The sequence below is a fragment of the Phytophthora parasitica genome, assembly GCF_000247585.1.
Source record: "Phytophthora parasitica INRA-310 unplaced genomic scaffold supercont2.56, whole genome shotgun sequence".
Lineage (NCBI taxonomy): Eukaryota > Oomycota > Peronosporomycetes > Peronosporales > Peronosporaceae > Phytophthora > Phytophthora nicotianae.
Window position 1 is genome coordinate 137736 of NW_008649042.1, and position 19248 is coordinate 156983.

A 19248-nucleotide genomic window follows, 5' to 3' on the forward strand; every position below is an offset into this window, starting at 1 on the left:
TGGCGTGGAATACATTGAACAATTTAGTGATGGTTTATCTTCTTCAACTCCATTAATCTGTCTCTGTCAGCATGCTTACGACCTGAGCAGCACTTGGCCGTCTCGATGGATCCTGTTGGCAACATGCTACACCTATACGACGGATACGCTGCGGACATTCATTGGAAAAGCTCGGACGCAACATCCCTGCCATCACGTCTGCCAAGATCTGGACTGGCTTAAGTTTCTTCCCATCCGACGTAAATGCGTCGTGGAAGGGTAGTTTGCAGGTATCCAGTTCAGACAGCACCACTCCAAAAGAGTATAGATCCGCCTGCTCTGTGTATCGTTTGCCTTCCAAGATTTCTGGTGCAGTCCAGTATGGCGTACCAACTCCGGCGGTCATGGAATACTCCTGTCGAGCTCGACTGACACCGAAGTCGATCAGTTTTGCCTCTAGTGCTCGCGTTAGAAGGATATTCTTCGACTTCAGATCCCGATGGATGAGCGGCGGTGTCCTTGAGTGCAGATACTGCAACGCACTGGCTGTCCCCACAGCGATGTGGATTTTGTCCCTGGACCAGGACATCAAGTCGCCATTCTTCTGTAGACACGACTGCAGATCCCCCATCGGGAAATACTCGAGCACCATAACCAAATTATTGAGCGAATTCCAAGCCATTCCAATAAACGACACGATGTTGGGATGTTTCAAGCTGGCGCTGAGCTCAATCTCTTGTGCGAACTCCTCCACTTCGCCTGCATGGTGATTCTGGTTTTGAAAGAGACGTTTGACAGCGACTTGCTCGTTTTGGCACTCACAGAGCCACACTTCTCCGTTTGCTCCTTTAGATAGAGCTTGCTTGAAGATGATACTGTCGTACGATAAACGCTTTCCGACTAGAAACTCGCTGTTGTGAAGAATGTTTAGTGTGCGATTGGACCCCGAGCCGAACTCTCCAGTGTAGGAGGGCTTGAGTTTGATGGTTCTGTCAACGCCTTTGTATGTTGCAGTTTCCGAATCCACAACGGTATGAACTGTGGACCTAGCACCAAAATCGAGATCTCTGCAGCTTTGATAGTAGTTATCTGGACATACGGGTGATTCAGTAAAACCAATTGGATCCTCTCTGGATTGCCGTCTCTTTTTCAAGAAGACGAAGAGTCCAATTACACCGATGACAACAAGAACTCCAGCAACAATCGGCGCAAGTAGCGACAAATTAATTTCTCCATCATCAGTCGTACCGGCAACAGACGAATACTCTTCAACAAGCCACTGAGACACCCACGCACTCCCCGTAACTTCTTGCTTCGAGCTGTTGATTTCAGCTGTAATATTTGCAGTCGTGTGGCACGGTAGTACTAGTGACCCATACCCATTGTTTTGATTTGCCTTGGCACATTGATCCCACGCTGGCTCGCCGTTCTGGTCGATTGTATGAACCGCAAACACGATGTAACTATTGTTGTCGTGCATGTCTTTCCACTCATGTTTGTTCACTCGCAGAGTTGGGACGACCTCAGGGTCGCCGCCAGTGACCCACATCGCCGCGTGAATGTCGGTTTCATCCTCAAAATCTTCCACAACGCACCTCGCAGCTTTGAGCATGTCGCGTCCAAGGCACTTATAGTTGGCGTACGATATGCTGCCATCCCGTTGAGTGCACTCTTTCACGGTGCAGTTAACCGCTTCGTATCGAGATTTTGGAACTGCAAGATCGGCCATTGAGTGGTCATTCAGCGTCCAAATTTTCACCGGTCTATTGTACGAGGAGATGCCGAAGCCAGAATCCCACAGTAGCGCTCGTTGTGCGATGCCTGGTAGTTTGTACCAGTCCAGTTGAAGCTGATCGAGGCGGGTCTGGAGAGTTTGTGGTATCTCGAACTTGGGAAATTTTTCCACATCGTCTCCTGCCCTGGCGCGATTGTAGAGCTGTTTCGCAAGATCAGAATTGGTTCCATCGAAGACAAAGTCAGAGCTGTCTGAAGGTGACTCGACGTTTGCGTCGGAACTTGAAGACGCTAGTCGGCGTAGATCCATTGGAGTCTTCCCGACAGAGTAATGAAGGCCTTAACCAGAAGAAAGCCAAAGCTGGAATGAACAATTCAGGATCACTCACGTGGCAAGGGGGTGGCCCTTAGTTAACCAAAATCCGTTTGTAGCAACGTGTGCACCTAGGGCGTTATATTGTCCGTTTCTTCTACTTTTGCATCCTCACTTGTGAAACTACTGCTGCTTGACTTTACGTCAAGAGCTAATAGGTCAAACTAATCTGCCTGGAGATATGGAGCCACCGTATTGACGATAAGCAAGAGTACGTTTGCTAAGAATACCTGTGCTTATTTTATAGAGGCTGTTAGAGAAGCCTCTATAGCATAGAAGTTCAGCGACAGATCTGTACGGAAATGTATCACAACGTCGATGGCATCAAGTGGACTTCAAAGTTTTTTTTTCACCAAACGGTGGAGTCTCGCGCGCAGCATCGCATGTCCACTACAACGAGTTCTCTTATCAGTGCCTCATTCGTCGTTCTCACCATGCTTATTGTAATATATATACATATACAGTATATTTCAGAAAATAATTATTTCGAATATCAAAATGAATTTCAATTATTATCGCGAAACTTTGGCAAACCATCCCTAAGATCATAAATTTCAGAGCCGTCGAGTACGATGTGCCATGAAGAATTTCTCTCGTCCTCGAGCCACACCAATGTCGATCAAAAACTTGGGCTCTAGACAGCAATCTATACTTCGCATCGGTTGAGGTATCCATTGAAGGATACAAGGTCGGCATAATTTGCGAAGGTATACCTGCCGTCCATACTAGGGGGGGATACCCTAGCGCTATGAAAAATTGATTAGAGTGTCCATGGGACCCGAGGAGCCTTCCATCTCACGTCGCTTTTGAGTGGCACGCCAACGCTAGCCGTATCCAGCATTCTTGGTATCGACAGCGCACTTGGCGTAGGCCGGTCATCGGGTTCTTGTACTTCTCAAATGAAGGTGAGACGATGGCAACGGCGGCTTTCAATTAAGAAATATTAAAGTATGACTACCAGGAATACCTGTCAAATGAGAACCTGTTCAACCCAGACAGTTGGGTTACATCTTTGGCCGACCTGAGGCACTGAAGTGCAACAGCGCCCGAATGTAGATATGATATCTCTCGGCGACCACTAGCTGGCCTATCACTGGTGTCCATTCGGAATTTTGCCGCTTGGCGGCGACACCCATGCATGTCCATGCGCAGGCAGAGTCCGTACTCTTTGTAGTGATCTACAGCTGCGCACAAGCCCATACGATCACGTTCCGGAGTCTGCAGGATGAATCTTCGGCCTCTTCAACTTCAAACTCGTCGTTTGTCTTCGATGGCACCAACTCGGACATCGCTCGACAGCTCTACATCCGCTATAAGGCTGGAGACTCAAGTGAACAACTCGAGCTCAATTCAATCCCAGCGGCTGTAACAAAGCGTCTGCATCCGTTCAACGTCCATTTCAACGACCTACCGGGACTCGTCCAGCGCGCAGTTCTCTGGGATTCAGGCTTTGCGGTCTCTCCAAAAAACGATGCAGTGCAAATGTGGCCTATGAAAGGCTACAGTATGGCCGCCATCGCCATCCCAAAGAGCGACGTCGCTAATGTGGACTGCACGTTCCTCAACTGCTCGCAGCCGAACGACGTCGAGGCGTATTATACCAAATACTGCACAGGGTATCAAATCCTCAACGCATCTCGCTGTGTCGTGGATCTCTTCGAAGACTCAGGCGCTGGTAGTTTCCTGGGTATGATGTGGTCGGTGGGTGGTGACCCTGATATGACCCCGGAGCTGCGACTGAGAGATCACACATGGACTCAGGATATTGAGGAGTTTGGTGGAAATATCACCTTCTCGGTCTACGCGGTACACACAGTCTCTATTGTGAACGATCCCGCTTGGGATGTGTGTCCGGCTGGGTACGCATCGTTGACTATTCCTTGCCATCGAAGAGATCAGTTCACGGACGAATACATGGCTGCAAACACGATGCTACCCACTGGTAGCGAGTGGGTAACCACGTGGCTGGAAAAAGAGTTCGCACAAAGTTCGGGTTTTGACGAAATTGTCTTGATCCCGATCATTCTTAGTGTTGTCATTGTACTTGGTTTTGGCTGGTTCTGTTGGAAACGCAGAGCTATGAGGAAGAAGGACGAGAGATCAACGTCAGCTACAGCCGATTATGACTTTAACTCGACCTCGCATTATTGGGGTGGAGGCACGCCGGACATGGTTCTTCGTCCCATGATGGTGACTAGCCAACTCAGCTCTCAACTGTCCAGTCTATCGATGCAATACGAGAGTGCCGGCTCCAACACAACGCTGCAGATTCTTCTCAATAGTGAGCATTTACAAGGAAAACATCTGGCGTTTGAGAGTATTATATTCGAGAAAGCCATCTCTAAAGGAGCCTCTGGAGAAGTGTGGGTATGCGACTACGATGGACAACAAGTGGCAGTTAAGAGACTTCTCCAAACGAAGCATCAGAAGGCACAGCATGTACAGGCATTCGCTGAAGAGATCGAACTAAGCGCCAGTCTTGTTCACCCAAATGTTGTCGAGTTCATTGGTGTGGCGTGGAATACATTGAACAATTTAGTGATGGTAATGGAGTATCTGCCCATGGGAAGTCTACAGCGTTATCTAAGAGTGAACTCCGAGCTGTTATCGTGGTCAAAAGACAAACTTCGCATAACTATTGAGATAGTGCAAGCTCTGGAGTATTTACACAGCCGCAAGCCGTCTCTAATCCATCGTGACTTAAAATCTAGCAACATTCTACTGACGAACAAATTGGAACCGAAGCTGATCGACTTCGGCGTTAGTCGAGACAAGATCGACCTCACCATGACGGGTGAGATTGGAACACCTTACTGGACGGCACCGGAAGTACTGGAAGGGAAACGATACACCGAGCGGGCGGATATCTACTCGTTCGGTGTGATGTTGTCTGAACTGGATACGGGCAAAGCTCCGTACTCTGATGCAGTGACGGAGAACGGGGGAATGCCAAAGCCGTTTTACGTTCTGCAAGATGTGATGGCTGGAAGACTGCGACCCAGTTTTTTGAAAGATTGTCCACTGCGTATCAAACGAGTTGGTCTGGCATGTCTAGCGCTTGATCCATTAAGGCGACCAACAGCACGAGAGTTGGTGCAGGAACTTCTTATGGAAGACTGTAACAGAGAAGATTAGTAATTGTTGTTTGGATAAGGCATATACTTCGAATAATATTTGCCATGGAATATCAATTATTATTAAGGAGTTAAGAAAAAATAAAAACTACTTCGAAGTACAAGTACTGCAACATTAGTCCGCTTCTTGCAGCATGTGGGCAACTTGCACTGCAGTAGGCCGTCGAGACGGGTCCTGCTGGCAGCATGCCACGCCAATTCGGCGGATTCTGGACGGACAATCCTTCGAAAAGCTAGGACGCAACATGCCCGCCATGACATCCGTCAAAATCTGGAATGGCTTCGGCTTGTTCCCTTCAGCTGTCAAGGCGTCATGGTACGGGACCTTGCCGGTATCTAGCTCCGTTAACACCACTCCAAACGAGTAAATATCCGCCTGCTCCGTGTACCTCTTTCCTTCCAGAACTTCGGGCGCTGTCCAGTACGGAGTACCCACCCCAGCAGTCATGGAGTACTCCTGGCGATCCCGACTCACCCCGAAGTCGATGAGTTTGGCTTCTAGCCGACTTGTCAGAAGAATATTCTTCGACTTGAGATCGCGATGAATCAGCGGAGGAGACCGAGAGTGCAGATACTTGAGTGCACATCCAACATCAACCGCAATGTGGATTTTATCCCGAGGCCAAGACATCAAGTCGCCGTTCTTGGCCAGATACGCCTGCAAATCTCCCATCGGGAAGAACTCGAGCGCCATCACCAAGTTGTTGAGACTATTCCAGGCCACACCAATGAATGACACAATGTTGGGGTGCACCAGACAGGCACTCAGCTCGATTTCACGAGCGAATTCCTCCACTTCATCCGCACGATGGGCTTTAACTTGCAGCAACCGCTTAATGGCGACTTGCTGGCCTTCATACTCACCCAGCCACACTTCCCCGCATGCTCCTTTCGACAGAGGTTTCGTGAAACTCAGACTGTCGTAAGGGAGACGTTTACCTCTCAGGAACTCGCTTTTAAGCAGGATTTGCAGCGTACTATTCGACCCGGAATCGAAGTCGCTGGCAGAGCTGGTGCTCGACTTAAACTTGATGGTTTTGTCGACGCCTTTGTGCGATACAGTCAACGTGTCATCGAGCGTTGGGGCTGTGGATGCGTCTCGGACGTAGTCACTTTCAGGCGAATGTTCCTCCTTGAAACTGTTCGGACGGCAAGTCTCCAAGTAGATCAACGAGACTTCGAGAGCGTCCGCTTCGACGTTCCGTTGTCGTTTGCGTTTCACAAACACAAACAGAGCTACAAGACCGACAACGACGAGGACGCCAGCGATGATAGGAGCGATGAACACCAACTTAAACCCGCCGTTCTTGTCGGAGGAGGCCTCGCTTGTTATCTTCGGCTCGTCTGAATACTCTTGACGTAACCATTTTGTAACCCAGGGAGACCCCTCTACTGTTACCATCGCATCTCTCACCTCTTCTGTAATGTTAACAGTTGTGTAGCAAGGTAGCACCAGCGACCCATATCCACCGTTTCCGGTTTTAGGGCACTCGCCATAAGCTGCTTCATCGTTGCCAAGCACTGTGTGTACAGCAACGACGACGTATGAAACGTTGCTGTAGTCATCCTTCCAGGAATGCTTCCGTATTTGCGGTGTCGGGATCACCTTGGGGTTTCCTCCAGTCATCCACATGGCGAGATGAAGCGATTCGCTTTCCTCAAAGTCCTGTACGACGCAGCGAGCAGCTTTGAGCATCTGCTCTCCACTGCAGTGAAAGTTGCTATAACTCTTGATGACAGTGCCAGGCTGAGTGCAGTTCATCTCCTTACAGCCCACAGCGTTGAACTGATCCAGTGGTACAGCCAAATCGGTCATGGAGTGCCCACCAAGTGTCCATATCTGGACAACCTTGTTATCTAACGTGACGCCAAAGCCCGAGTCCCACAGTAACGCACGTTGGGCGATGCCTGATAGATCATCCCACGTGAGATAGTTGTCGTCAAGGCGTGTCTGAATTGCCTTGGGCAGTGCTAAATTGGTGTACTTTGCCACTGAGCCACCGTCTTTGGCTCGGAAGTACAGCTGTCTTGCCAGATCGGAGTTGGTTCCGTCGAAGGCGAAGTACGTGGCATCAAAGGGCAGTGGAACGTTGTCGTCTGAGCTCGACAGGCGTCGAGTGCGCCTTCGACTCATGGTGGAGCCTCGTCGAAGGTGTCGAGTTGAGTGGATGGAGCTCTTCGCAAGCTGGAGAAAGCGAGAATGAGGTGGATAGAGATGTTGGCGAAGCGGCCGTCGTGGAAGGTTTTTCTCTTTCATGCAAGTTTCACGACGAGCGAGTCGCCAGCTCCACACCAGCCATTGCCAGGCTCCACTGTCCAGTAAACTGGCGACCGTTGTATCATTTGAGCCCATTGGTGCCGGACAAACCGTTTCCTGTCGTCCAGCGCTACTAAGAATAATGAGGTGTGAGTGTTGGAGCTCGACGGGATCAACTCGTAACGAGTTGGGTTTCCGGAGATGGAGCTGTATTGAGATTGACTTGTGAATTAGGCGCGTGCAACTTGCTTGACCACTTTACCCAAGGACAAAATTCAACGAGCTGTTCCATCGCCATAGAGCTTTTTCTTGAAAAACGGTCATCATGGTGACCTTCTTCTACTCTGAACCTATTGAAATGCGGGACTGTGGGAGTATTCGAACAGAAGGCCCCACAGCTAGAGAGTGATAAGTCCGTGAGTGCCACACTTGGACAGCGCACTGGCGTTTGCTTTTCCAACGTCAGCAACAGCAGCGCTGTACAGGCCGAACAATCATTGTTTAAGAAGCCGCTGAATTCGATGGGTACAAGTTGTGATATCTCTTCACCGTCCCGTAACGTGTGCACCGCAACGTCAACTCGTGCGCTCGTCCATCGACTTTCCAGTGCTCGCGGTAGTCGAAATTCGCCATTCCAAGATTTACTTTTCAGACATGCGCTTGACGTCCGCATTCCCATTGCTGCTTGGAGCCGTTGCGCTCTTCGTCCAGGGCCAAACCGTGACGTTTCGAAGTCTGGAAGCGACTTCCTCGTCCAGTGCTTTGTCGTCCTCTTCGTATGTCTTCAACGGCTCCGACTCGGATATTGCACAGCAGCTATACATCCGCTACAAGGCCGGTGACACTAGCGATCAAGTGGAGCTCACGTCGGTTCCTACCGCGGTAACTGAACGTCTCGACGCCATCAAAGTCGACTTCACCGGTCTCCCGGGACTTGTCCAGCGTGCTGTCCTATGGGACACAGGCTTTGCCATTGCACCAGGCAACACTGCGGTGCAGATCTATCCCATGCACAATCGCACTATGGACAATATCGCCATACCAAAGTGGGAAGTCTCCGGAGTGGACTGCACCTTCACGAATTGTTCGCAACCAAACGAAGTGACGGCTTACTACAGTCACACGTGCACGGGATGGCAGATGCTCAACACTTCGCACTGTGTGATCGATGTCTTCGAGGACTCGGGCGCTGGGACGTACTTAGGTAACATGTGGGCGAATGGAGGGGACCCGGACGTCGCTCCGTTGATCGAGCTGAGAGACCACACGTGGACGGAGCCGGTGTTTAACAAGAGCACCACCTTCTCCGTCTATGTGGTGCACACAGTGTCTAGTTCCCAAGAACCGGCCTGGGGTGAATGTCCCTCGGGGTACGGTACAGTGAGTATTCCATGCGCTCGACGCGATCAGTTCACAGCCGAGTTCATGGCTGCAAACACCACAATCCCGACCGGAAGTGCGTGGGTGACCACGTGGTTGGCACAAGAGTTCGCTGAGGAATCCTCGGGGTTCGACTACATCCTATTAGTCCCAATAATCCTTGGAGCGTTGGTGGTGCTAGGTGGCATCGGCCTTGGCTGGTTCTGCTGGAAGCGTAAAGCCAAGAACAATGCACAAAAATCGACTTCTGCAGCCCACGAGCTGGAGACGGATCAATATTTAGCTGTCGGCACTCCCGAGATGATTCTTGGCCCCACTGGCATGACTACGCAGGGCTCCACTCTCTCTAGTCACTATGAGAGTGCAGGATCCAACAAGACGCTGAAGATTCTACTAGACAGCGAACATTTGCAAGGCAAACGTATTCCGTACGACAGTCTAGTGTTTGAGAGAGCTGTGTCCAAGGGAGCATCGGGTGAAGTCTGGATCTGCCAGTACAACGGACAGAAAGTGGCGGCCAAGAGATTGCTACAAACCAAGGAACAGAACGCTGAAAAGGTGCAAGCGTTTGCTGCTGAGATCGAACTGAGCGCCAGCCTCGTCCACCCGCATATCGTCGAGTTCATCGGTGTGGCCTGGAATAGTCTGAATAATTTGACTATGGTCCTCGAGTTCTTCCCTATGGGCAACTTACAGAACTACCTACAGAAGAATGCAGACCTGCTATCGTGGGCGAGAGATAAAATCCACATGGCTGTCGGAGTCGCCCAGGCTCTCGAGTATCTGCATGATCGTACGCCGCCACTTATCCATCGCGACCTCAAGTCGAACAATATCTTGTTGACTGATAAATTGGAACCTAAACTGATCGACTTTGGCGTGAGTCGTGATACTGTCGACCTCACTATGACAGCTGGAGTCGGTACGCCGTACTGGACGGCACCGGAAATCCTGGAGGGCAAACGATACACGGAACAGGCGGATATCTACTCGTTCGGGGTGGTGCTGACGGAACTGGATACGAGCAAGATCCCGTACTCGGACGCAACGACGGAACATGGAGGCAAGCCGAAACCTTTCCAGATCCTGCAGGACGTCATGGCCGGCAAGCTGCGCCCTACCTTCTCCGAGGACTGCCCACCTCGGATTAAGAAGATTGGTATGGCCTGCTTAGCTCTCAGTCCGGAGGATCGTCCGACGGCGCATGAACTGGTGCTGGAGCTTCAGGGAAATGGCGAACAGTAGCCTTTGTGGTGTTTCTAAGGAGGATGTTCAAAGTGTCATATTCACACGTTCCCAAAAAAAAAAGATTTACTTAATCTGAGCCACAAATCGTGGTTACAGCACTTTTTGACTAAGTTGAAGTGATTGAAACACTGTATTCTGATTGGTTGTTGGCGGCTGATAAAGATCAATCGTGGCAGCCACATTAAAGTGTAGGTCTCCGATAATCTTGGTGATACGGGTTGATGGTGCTAAGTCGCTTAATCATTTGCTATTTTTCAACATGAAGAGGACGCGGAAGTTATTCACCTTAGTTAGCTTGTTGGTGCTAGTGCAATTCTGTTATGGTTGGAGCCATCCAAACTCTTGTGGAGACGGATCTGAAGATCAGCCACAGGCTAATCCGACACCTGCAGCCACTCCAGCCTCATCCGCAACATTGTTATCAGAATCGGGATCAAGTTCGAGTTCGTCGTCACCGTCTTCTTCGCCTGGTAGCGACGGAAGCTCCAGTGCGTGTGATTGCTCGTTGAAGCCGACGCTGGTATCGACATCAGTGGGTTCTGGATCGTCCACGTCCAGCGCAGCGTCGGACATTGCACGGCAGCTCTACGATCGATTCCAAGCAGGCGACGAAGTCGACCAAATGTTGCTGAATGAAATTCCGTCATCTGTCCAAGCGAGACTGGAGAACGTGTCCTTAACGTTTGAAGATCTTCCTGGATTGATGCAACGTGCTGTCTTGTGGGACACTGGATTCGCCGTCACCTCCGACCAACAAGCCGTGCAACTTTGGACACTAGACAACCGAAGTATGGCGGATATCGCGATGTCTGTTGATGAGTTCGAGGCTTCAGGGTGTGAAGCTGTATCATGCACAGCATCAAACGGAGAAAGCATTGAGATGTACTCAACTTGCAGCCATGGTCCAGTTCAGATGTTAGCAGCTTCGAAGTGCGTCATTGAAACGTTTGAAAGTGACGAGAGTTCGAATGCCACGATGTGGTCAACCAATGGCAACTCAAGTATGATTCCGGATGTCCGCGCTGTCAAGAATGAAGGAACAGCCGAGTGCGACTGCGTGTACACAGTCTACTCGATCCACACAGCGACCGCAGCAGAACAAACAACGATTACGGATGAGTGTCCAGTGGGTGAATGGTCTGGCTCGTTAGTGATCCCATGCTACGGGAACGATAGCGTTCCAGAGTCAGTCGCAACTCGGATTACTACTCCAAAGGGGACCGATTGGGTGACACGCTGGATCTTGGAGCATGAAAAGCCTTCGGCTACATCGGAATCGTCTGCGCCCTCCCAAGGCTCCGCATCGGCGACCACAGAGTCCGGAAAAGGAAGTGACAGTGGCTTCAGCTTGTGGTGGCTCCTGCTCATCTTGTTGATCGTTCTCCTTTTGATCGTCGCAACAATTGTTGCATGCCGTCACTGCCATCGATTGAGTCGCTTCCACACACCACCGGATAATACGACCTACATTTTCGTTGGAGGTCGCATGTGGGCGGTGGAAGATGAGAGTCACGGTCGTGGAGCAGGTTACTGGCTCCGATTTGCTAATTGGTGTAGGAAAACCTTCAATTTCTTCAACTAAATAATAAAAAAAAAAATGTAAAGCTATTGAAGTACCACCAAGATACTGTTGCAGTCCGTTACCACAATTTTGTGGCTGTAAGTGGCTCGCTTTCCAGCAAAAAAGAGTACAAAAAAAACTTGTGGGACGAAAACTAGTTTTGGTGGGTGATCCCGTGTTCCGATCTGATTGTGTGGAGTCCATCGCCTGTATCTCCTGTTGCTCTCGAGTTGAAGCTGCGGTCACTTTCGTTTTTTCCACCACGATGTCAAGTAGCGATAGCAGCTCAATCTCTTCCAGCGGATCTTCATCAAATGACAATAGAAGCTACAACATGGGGCTTCTAGTACCGATCATTGGGGTCGCCGTGTTGCTTCTACTTGGAGGGGTTTGCTGCTGCTGGATGCATCGACAGTGGAGGAAGCTCGGACGCAAGGCCGAAGACGGCGACAGCTACCGGGATCACACGGTGACAATCTTCCCTCACCTTAGTCAGTCAAGCGAAATGAGTGACGTCGTGAGTTCCAGAACCATACAAACAGGAGGAGAAGAGACTTTCTCCACTCGTCAAGTTCCACCTCGAGAAGCGTACGAATTGGGCTCGGATTCAGGACCGAACTACATCTGGAGAATTCTGCAGGAAGATCGAAATCTGACCAGGATCAGACTCCCTTACAAGGAAATAAAACTTCGAGCATTGTTATCCAAAAGCCAAACCCGTGAAATTCGATTGGGCGAGTATCAGAATCAACAAGTTGTCGTCAAGCGGTTGCTCAAGACCAAGCGTTCGCATATCTTTCACATCCAGGAGTTTATTTACCAGATCCAGATCCGGTCGACGCTCGAGCATCCGAATATCGTGACGTTGGTGGGTGTGGCGTGGAATAGCGTAGACGACGTGATGCTGGTGATGGAGCACTATCCGTTGGGAGATCTGCTCACGTACTTGCAAAATCACGGCGAGCGCACGTCATGGGAGCACGGTAAGTACCGACTAGCCATCGGTATTGCTCGGGCTTTGGTGTATCTCCATAGTCAGCCGACACCAATCGCTCATCGCGATCTACGAGCGAGCAACGTGCTGCTCACCGAGACGATGAGGTCAAAACTAACGGGCTTCGATTCATCGTGCCTCAACGAGCACAGTCATCGTTGTCACATTGCTGGTGCGCCGTACTGGTCAGCACCGGAAGTTTTACGTGGCAGACCATACACCACCAAGTCGGACATCTACGCATTTGGTGTGTTGCTAACGGAGCTCGATACGGTGAACTCTCCTTTCCATGACGCTGTATCGCCAATAGGCACGAAACTTAAACCGATTCAGATCTTGAACGAAGTAATGCAGGGGACATTGCGGCCGAGCTTCAGTCCGGAATGTCCTCGACGCATTCGCGTGATCGGCGTTGGATGTTACCAACACGATCCTGATCGAAGACCAACTGCAGCACAACTGCTTCGCCTGCTTGAAGCGTAATTTGTGAGCAAAACAAATAGCACCTTAAAAACTTTGTTCTGTTGTGAGAATACCCAAATCTGGTAGTGTCGGATACCGGATAATGTTTTAAAAAAAAGAACAGTAGTGCCGCAAAATACAAGAACAGCAAAAAAAACAAAAAAAAAAAAAAACACACAAAGAAGAGTGCTGGCTTTTGTGCATATGCGGAAGAGCGGTTTTTGCTTTTGGAGTATACATTTTGAACATCACACGTCTCCTGGCTGTTCGAATCCGATGGAGCAAACTCAGCTGCTTTAGAGCCACCAAGTTCACCACCTGGCTGATCTTATCCGATGGGGTGGCTAAACTGCGACTTTATCGTCACATCTCTGCCAGCGCAGAACTTTCGAGGGTCCGACAAAGCCAGCCGCATTTGCTGTTCTGCCTCACAGGAGTCACTGACACACCCGGCGGGGGATCACGCCGAAACATCGGCGTGCCACATTGTGGTCACCGATGACGTTCAATAAACTGCTTCTAATTTTGTCCCCAAACTTTACAATTCGCCGTGTAGTATCTCCAAGGAAAATAAGTCCAAATATAGTCCAAAACCCCAAAATTGTATTATTACGTGGTTATCAAAATAGTAGTAAACCATAAGAAAAAAAACTCTTAAATATATTTTCGTTAGTGTTAGCAGGGAAGATAAACGCCCACCGATCCCTGTAGTGATAGTGGCAGTCAATGCCTTCTTTTTATGCTGGCACCACTAGCTGATGCGACTTGTGGACATTGCTGAACCAAAACTTTATAAAAAGTAAAGTTTAGAACCAGAAAAAAACGCTCAAACAAAAGATATTTCCACGATGGAATCTATCGTGGTTGTGAGGTAATACCGTCAATCAACCTCTTAACCGATTCAGATCCTGAACGTGCGTGATGTATCATAAATGACTACGAAACATGTATGGGTTCATGGTTGCCACGTCCGCTATAGAGTCTGCATATCTGAAAAAGTTCACTGGGCGTTGGGTTCACAAGTTCAGCATGTCCGTTGTGTCGCCATTCTAGAATCAAATACAAGTCCTCAACGGCGTTACTATCGTCTTGTGCCACTGGAAGAAAAATGTAGGGATTCTCTCTGAGTTGGTGGCTCCAACGCTAGTCGATAACTTGCGTCGGTTTTCGCAGTTCACTTCTGAATGGCGTTGCGCCGAGAACTCATCGCGTCGGTGGACGCATGGGCGCCGACTGGCACCTTCAAGTTCGATGGGAGCACCTCGGACCTCGCTTTGCAGCTCTACCTGCGCTCACAAGATGGAGACGAGATCGCTCCACTGGTCTTTTCTTCAATACCAGATACCGTCACTTCGAGACTAAATGAAGTGAACGTGGCGTTCGAGGACTTGGATGGCTTCGCTCAGCGTGCGGTTCTCTGGGACAGCGGGTTTGCAATGACTCTCGACGGTGACGTGAAGCAGATCTGGACGCTCAATGGGTTGTCCATGGCGGAGATCGCGCTGACTTTGGATGAATATGAAGCTACCAACTGCACGGCCTTCAAGTGCACGCAACCGGATGGCACCGCAGGCTTTAACAACAACCTCTGCACTGGGACAGAAATATTCAGGGGGGTCAAGTGCGTCGTGGAGGAGCACGAACAGAGCAACCGAGGTCTGGCTATGTGGTCTGTTGGTGGAGAGTCCACTATGATCCCGGAGATTGAGCTTGTAAAACACACCTGGAAGGACGGTGAGGACTACAAGGTGTACGCGGTGCACACGTTGGATGTCACTTCAGAACGGAGCTACGGTGGCTGCCCCACCACGGAGACCTACGGATACCTGAACATCCCGTGCTATGGAACCGATGATGTTCCAGCCAACGAGCTAACGGTGCCAGCGCCTTCGGATTGGGTCACATCGTGGGCTCAGTCATTCGCTGCTAACACCGACGGGGGGTCATCAACAGGCTCGAGTACTAACCCAAACGCGAAGGTTTCAGATTCCTCAGCATCCTCAGAAGACGACAGTACTGGCACCAGCGTTGTTTTGCTGGGTGGATCAATTGGAGGTGCACTCTGTCTTCTGCTCATCATTGTGCTAGTAGCACTGTTCGTTGTAGCCAGACGAAGAAGAAAAGAGTCCGAATCTGAAGATCGAGGATCACCAAAGGCATTTGGTCATGCGGAGTTGGTATCGCCAGACCCAACACACTGGGACGACCAACGCACTACAGTCTCTACCCACACTCGCCCTACAGTTGATGATTCCTTGCCACGTTCCGGATCAACCGTTCCTTTGTCGGAATATTCCTGGTCGAACGGCGGCACTAACTACAGCGGTACCAGCTACCAACCAGGCTCCGCCGTTCGGTCTAACGAAGGGAACTTCCGCTTCGCGGGACAGAGTGTTGCAACTCGCTCTTCCAAGACCCAGGAGACTGACCGACTGTCAGCTCCTGCGCCTGCTGTATCATCTATGGTATACAATGAGAGCACGCGCACGTTCGGGTCTAAAGGCGCTCCACCGGCTTACGAAGAAGCTCTACGGACTTGGGAAGCAAAGGAGTTGGTTGCTCCACTTGAGAGGATACGAGGTTTAGGACCAGTCAATGCGCTAAGAGTACTGGCATTAGACTCGAATGTCGATCGAAGACGCCTCCCACTCGATCAAGTACTGATCGAGCAGCAACTTCCCATGACGACACTCCAGGCCGATTCATTCATCGGTCGATACAACGGACAGCAAGTTCTGCTTAAACGCCTCGCTCCTAGTCCGAACGTCAACGTTGCTGCAGTGGAAGAAATGGCGTTCGAGATCCAGCAACGGGCTCACGTTAGGCACCCAAACCTGGTGCATCTGATAGGTGCTGGCTGGACTTCAGTCCACGATCTGGGCATGGTCGTTGAGTTCTTACCGCAGGGGTCACTGCGAACGTATCTAGACCGAAATCAGTCAAGCTTTCGCGCTTGGACAACCCAGAAAACAGTCATTACTGGAGGAATTGCTCGTGCTCTCGCTTATCTACATGCACAGGATTATATGCACCACGATATCTGCGCTAAGAATGTGCTGCTCACGGACAAGCTGGAGGCGAAGTTGGCGAGTTGCGGGTCAACTGAGACGAGTCCGTTTGCTGCAACAATTGAGAACTCTCGACAGGACTTGTGGATCGCACCTGAAGTGCTCAATGGTGCTCCATACTCGCCTGCAGCCGACATCTATTCGTTCGGAGTGCTGCTCACCGAATTGGATACGTGCGAGATGCCATACTTCGACGCTCGATTGAAGAGCGGCGATGCTGTGGAAATATCCAAGATTGTAGCGCTAGTGAAGGAAGGACGTCTGCGACCAAGCTTCAGCGCTGAGTGTCCGGAATTCATCCGACAGCTCGGTGAAGCATGCTGTCAACAAGATCCCGAAAACCGCCTCACCGCACAACAGATCGTACAGCTCTTGGAAGGAAAATAACATCGTAAAGGAAGGTTTAAAAAGTAATGAAATACTATCCTCCGTGTTTGTTGATGTCGGACGGATCTGGTTATCTTCAGGAGCACCTGGCCTGGCACATCCTTTATTGCGTCAGTCTCCAGCCGTCGAGTCATATGAAAAATCTCTCTTCTCCTTGTCACCGAAAGCGCTAATGATATCAAGACGTCCAACATCTCAAGATGGTAAAAAATGGTTATCAAAATGATTATGAGGCGATCAGTACAGAGGAGGAACTAGGGGATAAGATCACCATGTCAAGCTGTGCCTTTGCACTAGTCGGTTCAGGTTTTCGTGGAGACCAGTCCGCCATTTGCACGGCAGTGGCGCTCGCTGGGAGTGATTGCCATTCTATCGCGAACTCACTCGGCTGAAAATGGTGCGCGAACAATAAGAATACGGTCACAAAGCGCTATGAACTAACGGTGTTATGTCTGTAGTGGGAGGTAGTTCAGTCGCGACACCTCCAGGGGCTTATCGGGTCTATTGTGAACACAGTACTTGGCGGTGATGATACTACCGCGACAACCAATCCGTCCCCTACAGCTACGTCCGCGCCAACAACCAGAGCACCGACTCAAGCGCCGACTCAAGCACCGACTCCAACTACAAGAACGCCGACTCCAACTACAAGAACGCCGACACCAACAACGAGAACTCCGGCCCCTACGACTAAGACACCCACAACCAAAACTCCACAGCCTACGACTGCTACGACTTCTCCTTCATCGGCGCCGACACCTACGAGCACCCCGGAATCCACACCTGAACCTAGTAGCTCTACCAGTGCATCGATAGAAACGGAAACTCCAGAGACTCCTGTACCAACTATTGACACAATCTCTGCCTCATTCTCAGCATCAGTGGACAATGACGTCACATCGAATTCCAGCTCGAGTAGTGTCGACGGTAGTTTTGGACACTGGAGCAGCGGGGATTCGCAGAATGAAGGAGGATTGGCCTCCAGCCAAGACGCAGATGCATATACGAACTCATCAGGTACACAACCTGCAATAGATACGGCCATTCCACGCACTCATTAACCAGTTCCTTGCACGCAGTTGATACGTGGATGTTTGTCGCTATCACTCTAGCCGCTGTGTCGATGGTATTGCTCTGCATCGGATTCGTTGTCTTCCAACGTAGGAAAAGGAGAGAAGAAGACAATGCATCACTTCAACGTCACTTTATTATCAGTGATTCCAAGCCCTTGGGTGCAGACGACACTGTTAATACTCGCCTCGATACTTCTTCAACTGGTCCGTACACGGGTGGCCAACATCAAGAGAATGGCGGATATTCCACATCGTTCCTTACAGCAGCACAAGGTGGCATGTGGGAAGACGATATCATTACTGCAATGCGTATTCCAATGGAGAAGCTCACGAGAGGGAAACTGCTTAATAAAGGAGGCTACGGAATGGTCTATCGAGGCTCGTATCGCGGGGAAGCTGTGGCTATCAAGACCCTGTTGCCCGAACAGAGGAAAACACTGGCTCAAATCAATGGCTTCTTGTCGGAGATCAAGATCATGGCAGCATTGGAACATCCGCGTGTCGTCCGGTTACTCGGTGTAGCTTGGGACTCTCTTGCGGACCTCTGCTCCGTTGCAGAATACATGGAAGGTGGAGATCTACGAACGCTGCTCAACTACTTCGAGTATCACGAGTGTCGTCCGCACGGCTTCGACTTCGAGAAGGCGCGTATCGCCTTACACATCGCGCACTCGTTAACGTATCTCCACTCACTGGACCCGCTGGTGCTTCATCGTGATCTCAAGTCCAAGAACATATTGTTAACGGAGGATCTGGAGGCCAAGATCACGGACTTTGGCGTCTCTCGAGAAAGCAGCGACCGGACTATGACTGCAGGCGTTGGAACTTCTCTATGGATGGCGCCTGAGGTGATGATGGGGGAGCGATACGGCTCCAGTGCAGACATTTTCTCGTTTGGTGTCGTTCTGTCTGAGCTGGATTCACATGTGTTGCCGTATGCAGCGGCCAAGGAGACTGACTCGGGTCGAGTGATCCCGGACACGGCTTTACTGCAGTTGGTATCGCTCGGTCTGCTTCGGATCGAGTTTTCTGCACATGCACCGCAAGCCCTGATTGATTTAGCACACTCGTGTGTAGATCTTGATGCAGAGGCAAGACCCAGTGCCGGCGAAGTGTTGTACCAACTGCAGCTCATTATGAACATGTACGAGGATGCCACGCTATAAGATAAAAGTCCTGGCAGAGTGGAGACAGTAGATATCGTCCTGTGCCGTTGTTTTCAGTGTGGATGTGTTTAAAGTTCGTTGGTGTCGTTCGCTTAGCAACTTCAGAGGTTGGCCAATATGCCCATTAACTCAAGAATATAGGGCCGGGGTCTATAAATCTTGACCAAGCTTCGTAGCCACAGGCCTCGATAGGCGATGAAGGTGAGGGATTGCCTCCTACTGCGATCAGTAAGAGCCGCTTCCTAATTATGCGGTCGTTAGCAGCTTCGAGTTTTAGCTGCTGGTCATACTAGAAACACTTCTGCATTGGTACTCTCACGCAAGAATCTCTCAATGGCACCGCAGTGAACACCATTGCTGATGCTGCTGTAGTAACAGCGGAAACAATCACAAGCTCTTCAACGTCGTCACCTGCTACGGCTACGAGCTCGA

General features: G+C 50.3%; 9 protein-coding genes across 9 annotated transcripts; 7 read left to right on the forward strand and 2 right to left on the reverse strand.

Moving 5' to 3' along the window:
• Nucleotides 1-52: 52 nt before the first annotated feature.
• On the reverse strand, nt 53-2023 carry PPTG_16198 (TKL protein kinase; the record flags this gene model as incomplete). Its single annotated transcript, XM_008913820.1, has 1 exon — nt 53-2023. One exon carries the CDS (start codon nt 2021-2023, stop codon nt 53-55), a length of 1971 nt encoding a protein of 656 aa, XP_008912068.1.
• Nucleotides 2024-3194: 1171 nt separating this feature from the next.
• On the forward strand, nt 3195-5323 carry PPTG_16199 (TKL/DRK protein kinase). The gene has a single exon (XM_008913821.1). It carries the CDS (start codon nt 3221-3223, stop codon nt 5219-5221), a length of 2001 nt encoding a protein of 666 aa, XP_008912069.1. The 5' UTR covers nt 3195-3220; the 3' UTR covers nt 5222-5323.
• On the reverse strand, nt 5260-8970 carry PPTG_16200 (TKL/DRK protein kinase). Its single transcript, XM_008913822.1, has one exon. The coding sequence runs from the start codon at nt 7571-7573 to the stop codon at nt 5336-5338; it is 2238 nt and encodes a 745-aa protein (XP_008912070.1). The 5' UTR covers nt 7574-8970; the 3' UTR covers nt 5260-5335.
• On the forward strand, nt 8008-10212 carry PPTG_16201 (TKL/DRK protein kinase). The gene has a single exon (XM_008913823.1). The coding sequence runs from the start codon at nt 8132-8134 to the stop codon at nt 10100-10102; it is 1971 nt and encodes a 656-aa protein (XP_008912071.1). The 5' UTR covers nt 8008-8131; the 3' UTR covers nt 10103-10212.
• Nucleotides 10213-10364: 152 nt separating this feature from the next.
• Nucleotides 10365-11713, forward strand: PPTG_16202 (hypothetical protein; the record flags this gene model as incomplete). The annotated part of the gene is made up of 1 exon (XM_008913824.1): nt 10365-11713. The coding sequence occupies one exon, from the start codon at nt 10365-10367 to the stop codon at nt 11685-11687; it is 1323 nt and encodes a 440-aa protein (XP_008912072.1). The 3' UTR covers nt 11688-11713.
• A 213-nt stretch (nt 11714-11926) lies between these two features.
• On the forward strand, nt 11927-13286 carry PPTG_16203 (TKL/DRK protein kinase). Its single transcript, XM_008913825.1, has one exon. It carries the CDS (start codon nt 11932-11934, stop codon nt 13141-13143), a length of 1212 nt encoding a protein of 403 aa, XP_008912073.1. The 5' UTR covers nt 11927-11931; the 3' UTR covers nt 13144-13286.
• A 171-nt stretch (nt 13287-13457) lies between these two features.
• Nucleotides 13458-13634, forward strand: PPTG_23904 (hypothetical protein; the record flags this gene model as incomplete). The annotated part of the gene is made up of 1 exon (XM_008913826.1): nt 13458-13634. One exon carries the CDS (start codon nt 13458-13460, stop codon nt 13632-13634), a length of 177 nt encoding a protein of 58 aa, XP_008912074.1.
• A 489-nt stretch (nt 13635-14123) lies between these two features.
• Nucleotides 14124-16660, forward strand: PPTG_16204 (TKL protein kinase). The gene has a single exon (XM_008913827.1). The coding sequence runs from the start codon at nt 14307-14309 to the stop codon at nt 16575-16577; it is 2271 nt and encodes a 756-aa protein (XP_008912075.1). The 5' UTR covers nt 14124-14306; the 3' UTR covers nt 16578-16660.
• A 311-nt stretch (nt 16661-16971) lies between these two features.
• On the forward strand, nt 16972-18816 carry PPTG_16205 (TKL protein kinase; the record flags this gene model as incomplete). Its single annotated transcript, XM_008913828.1, has 3 exons — nt 16972-16974; nt 17036-17594; nt 17657-18816. The coding sequence occupies 3 exons, from the start codon at nt 16972-16974 to the stop codon at nt 18814-18816; spliced, it is 1722 nt and encodes a 573-aa protein (XP_008912076.1).
• Nucleotides 18817-19248: the final 432 nt, after the last annotated feature.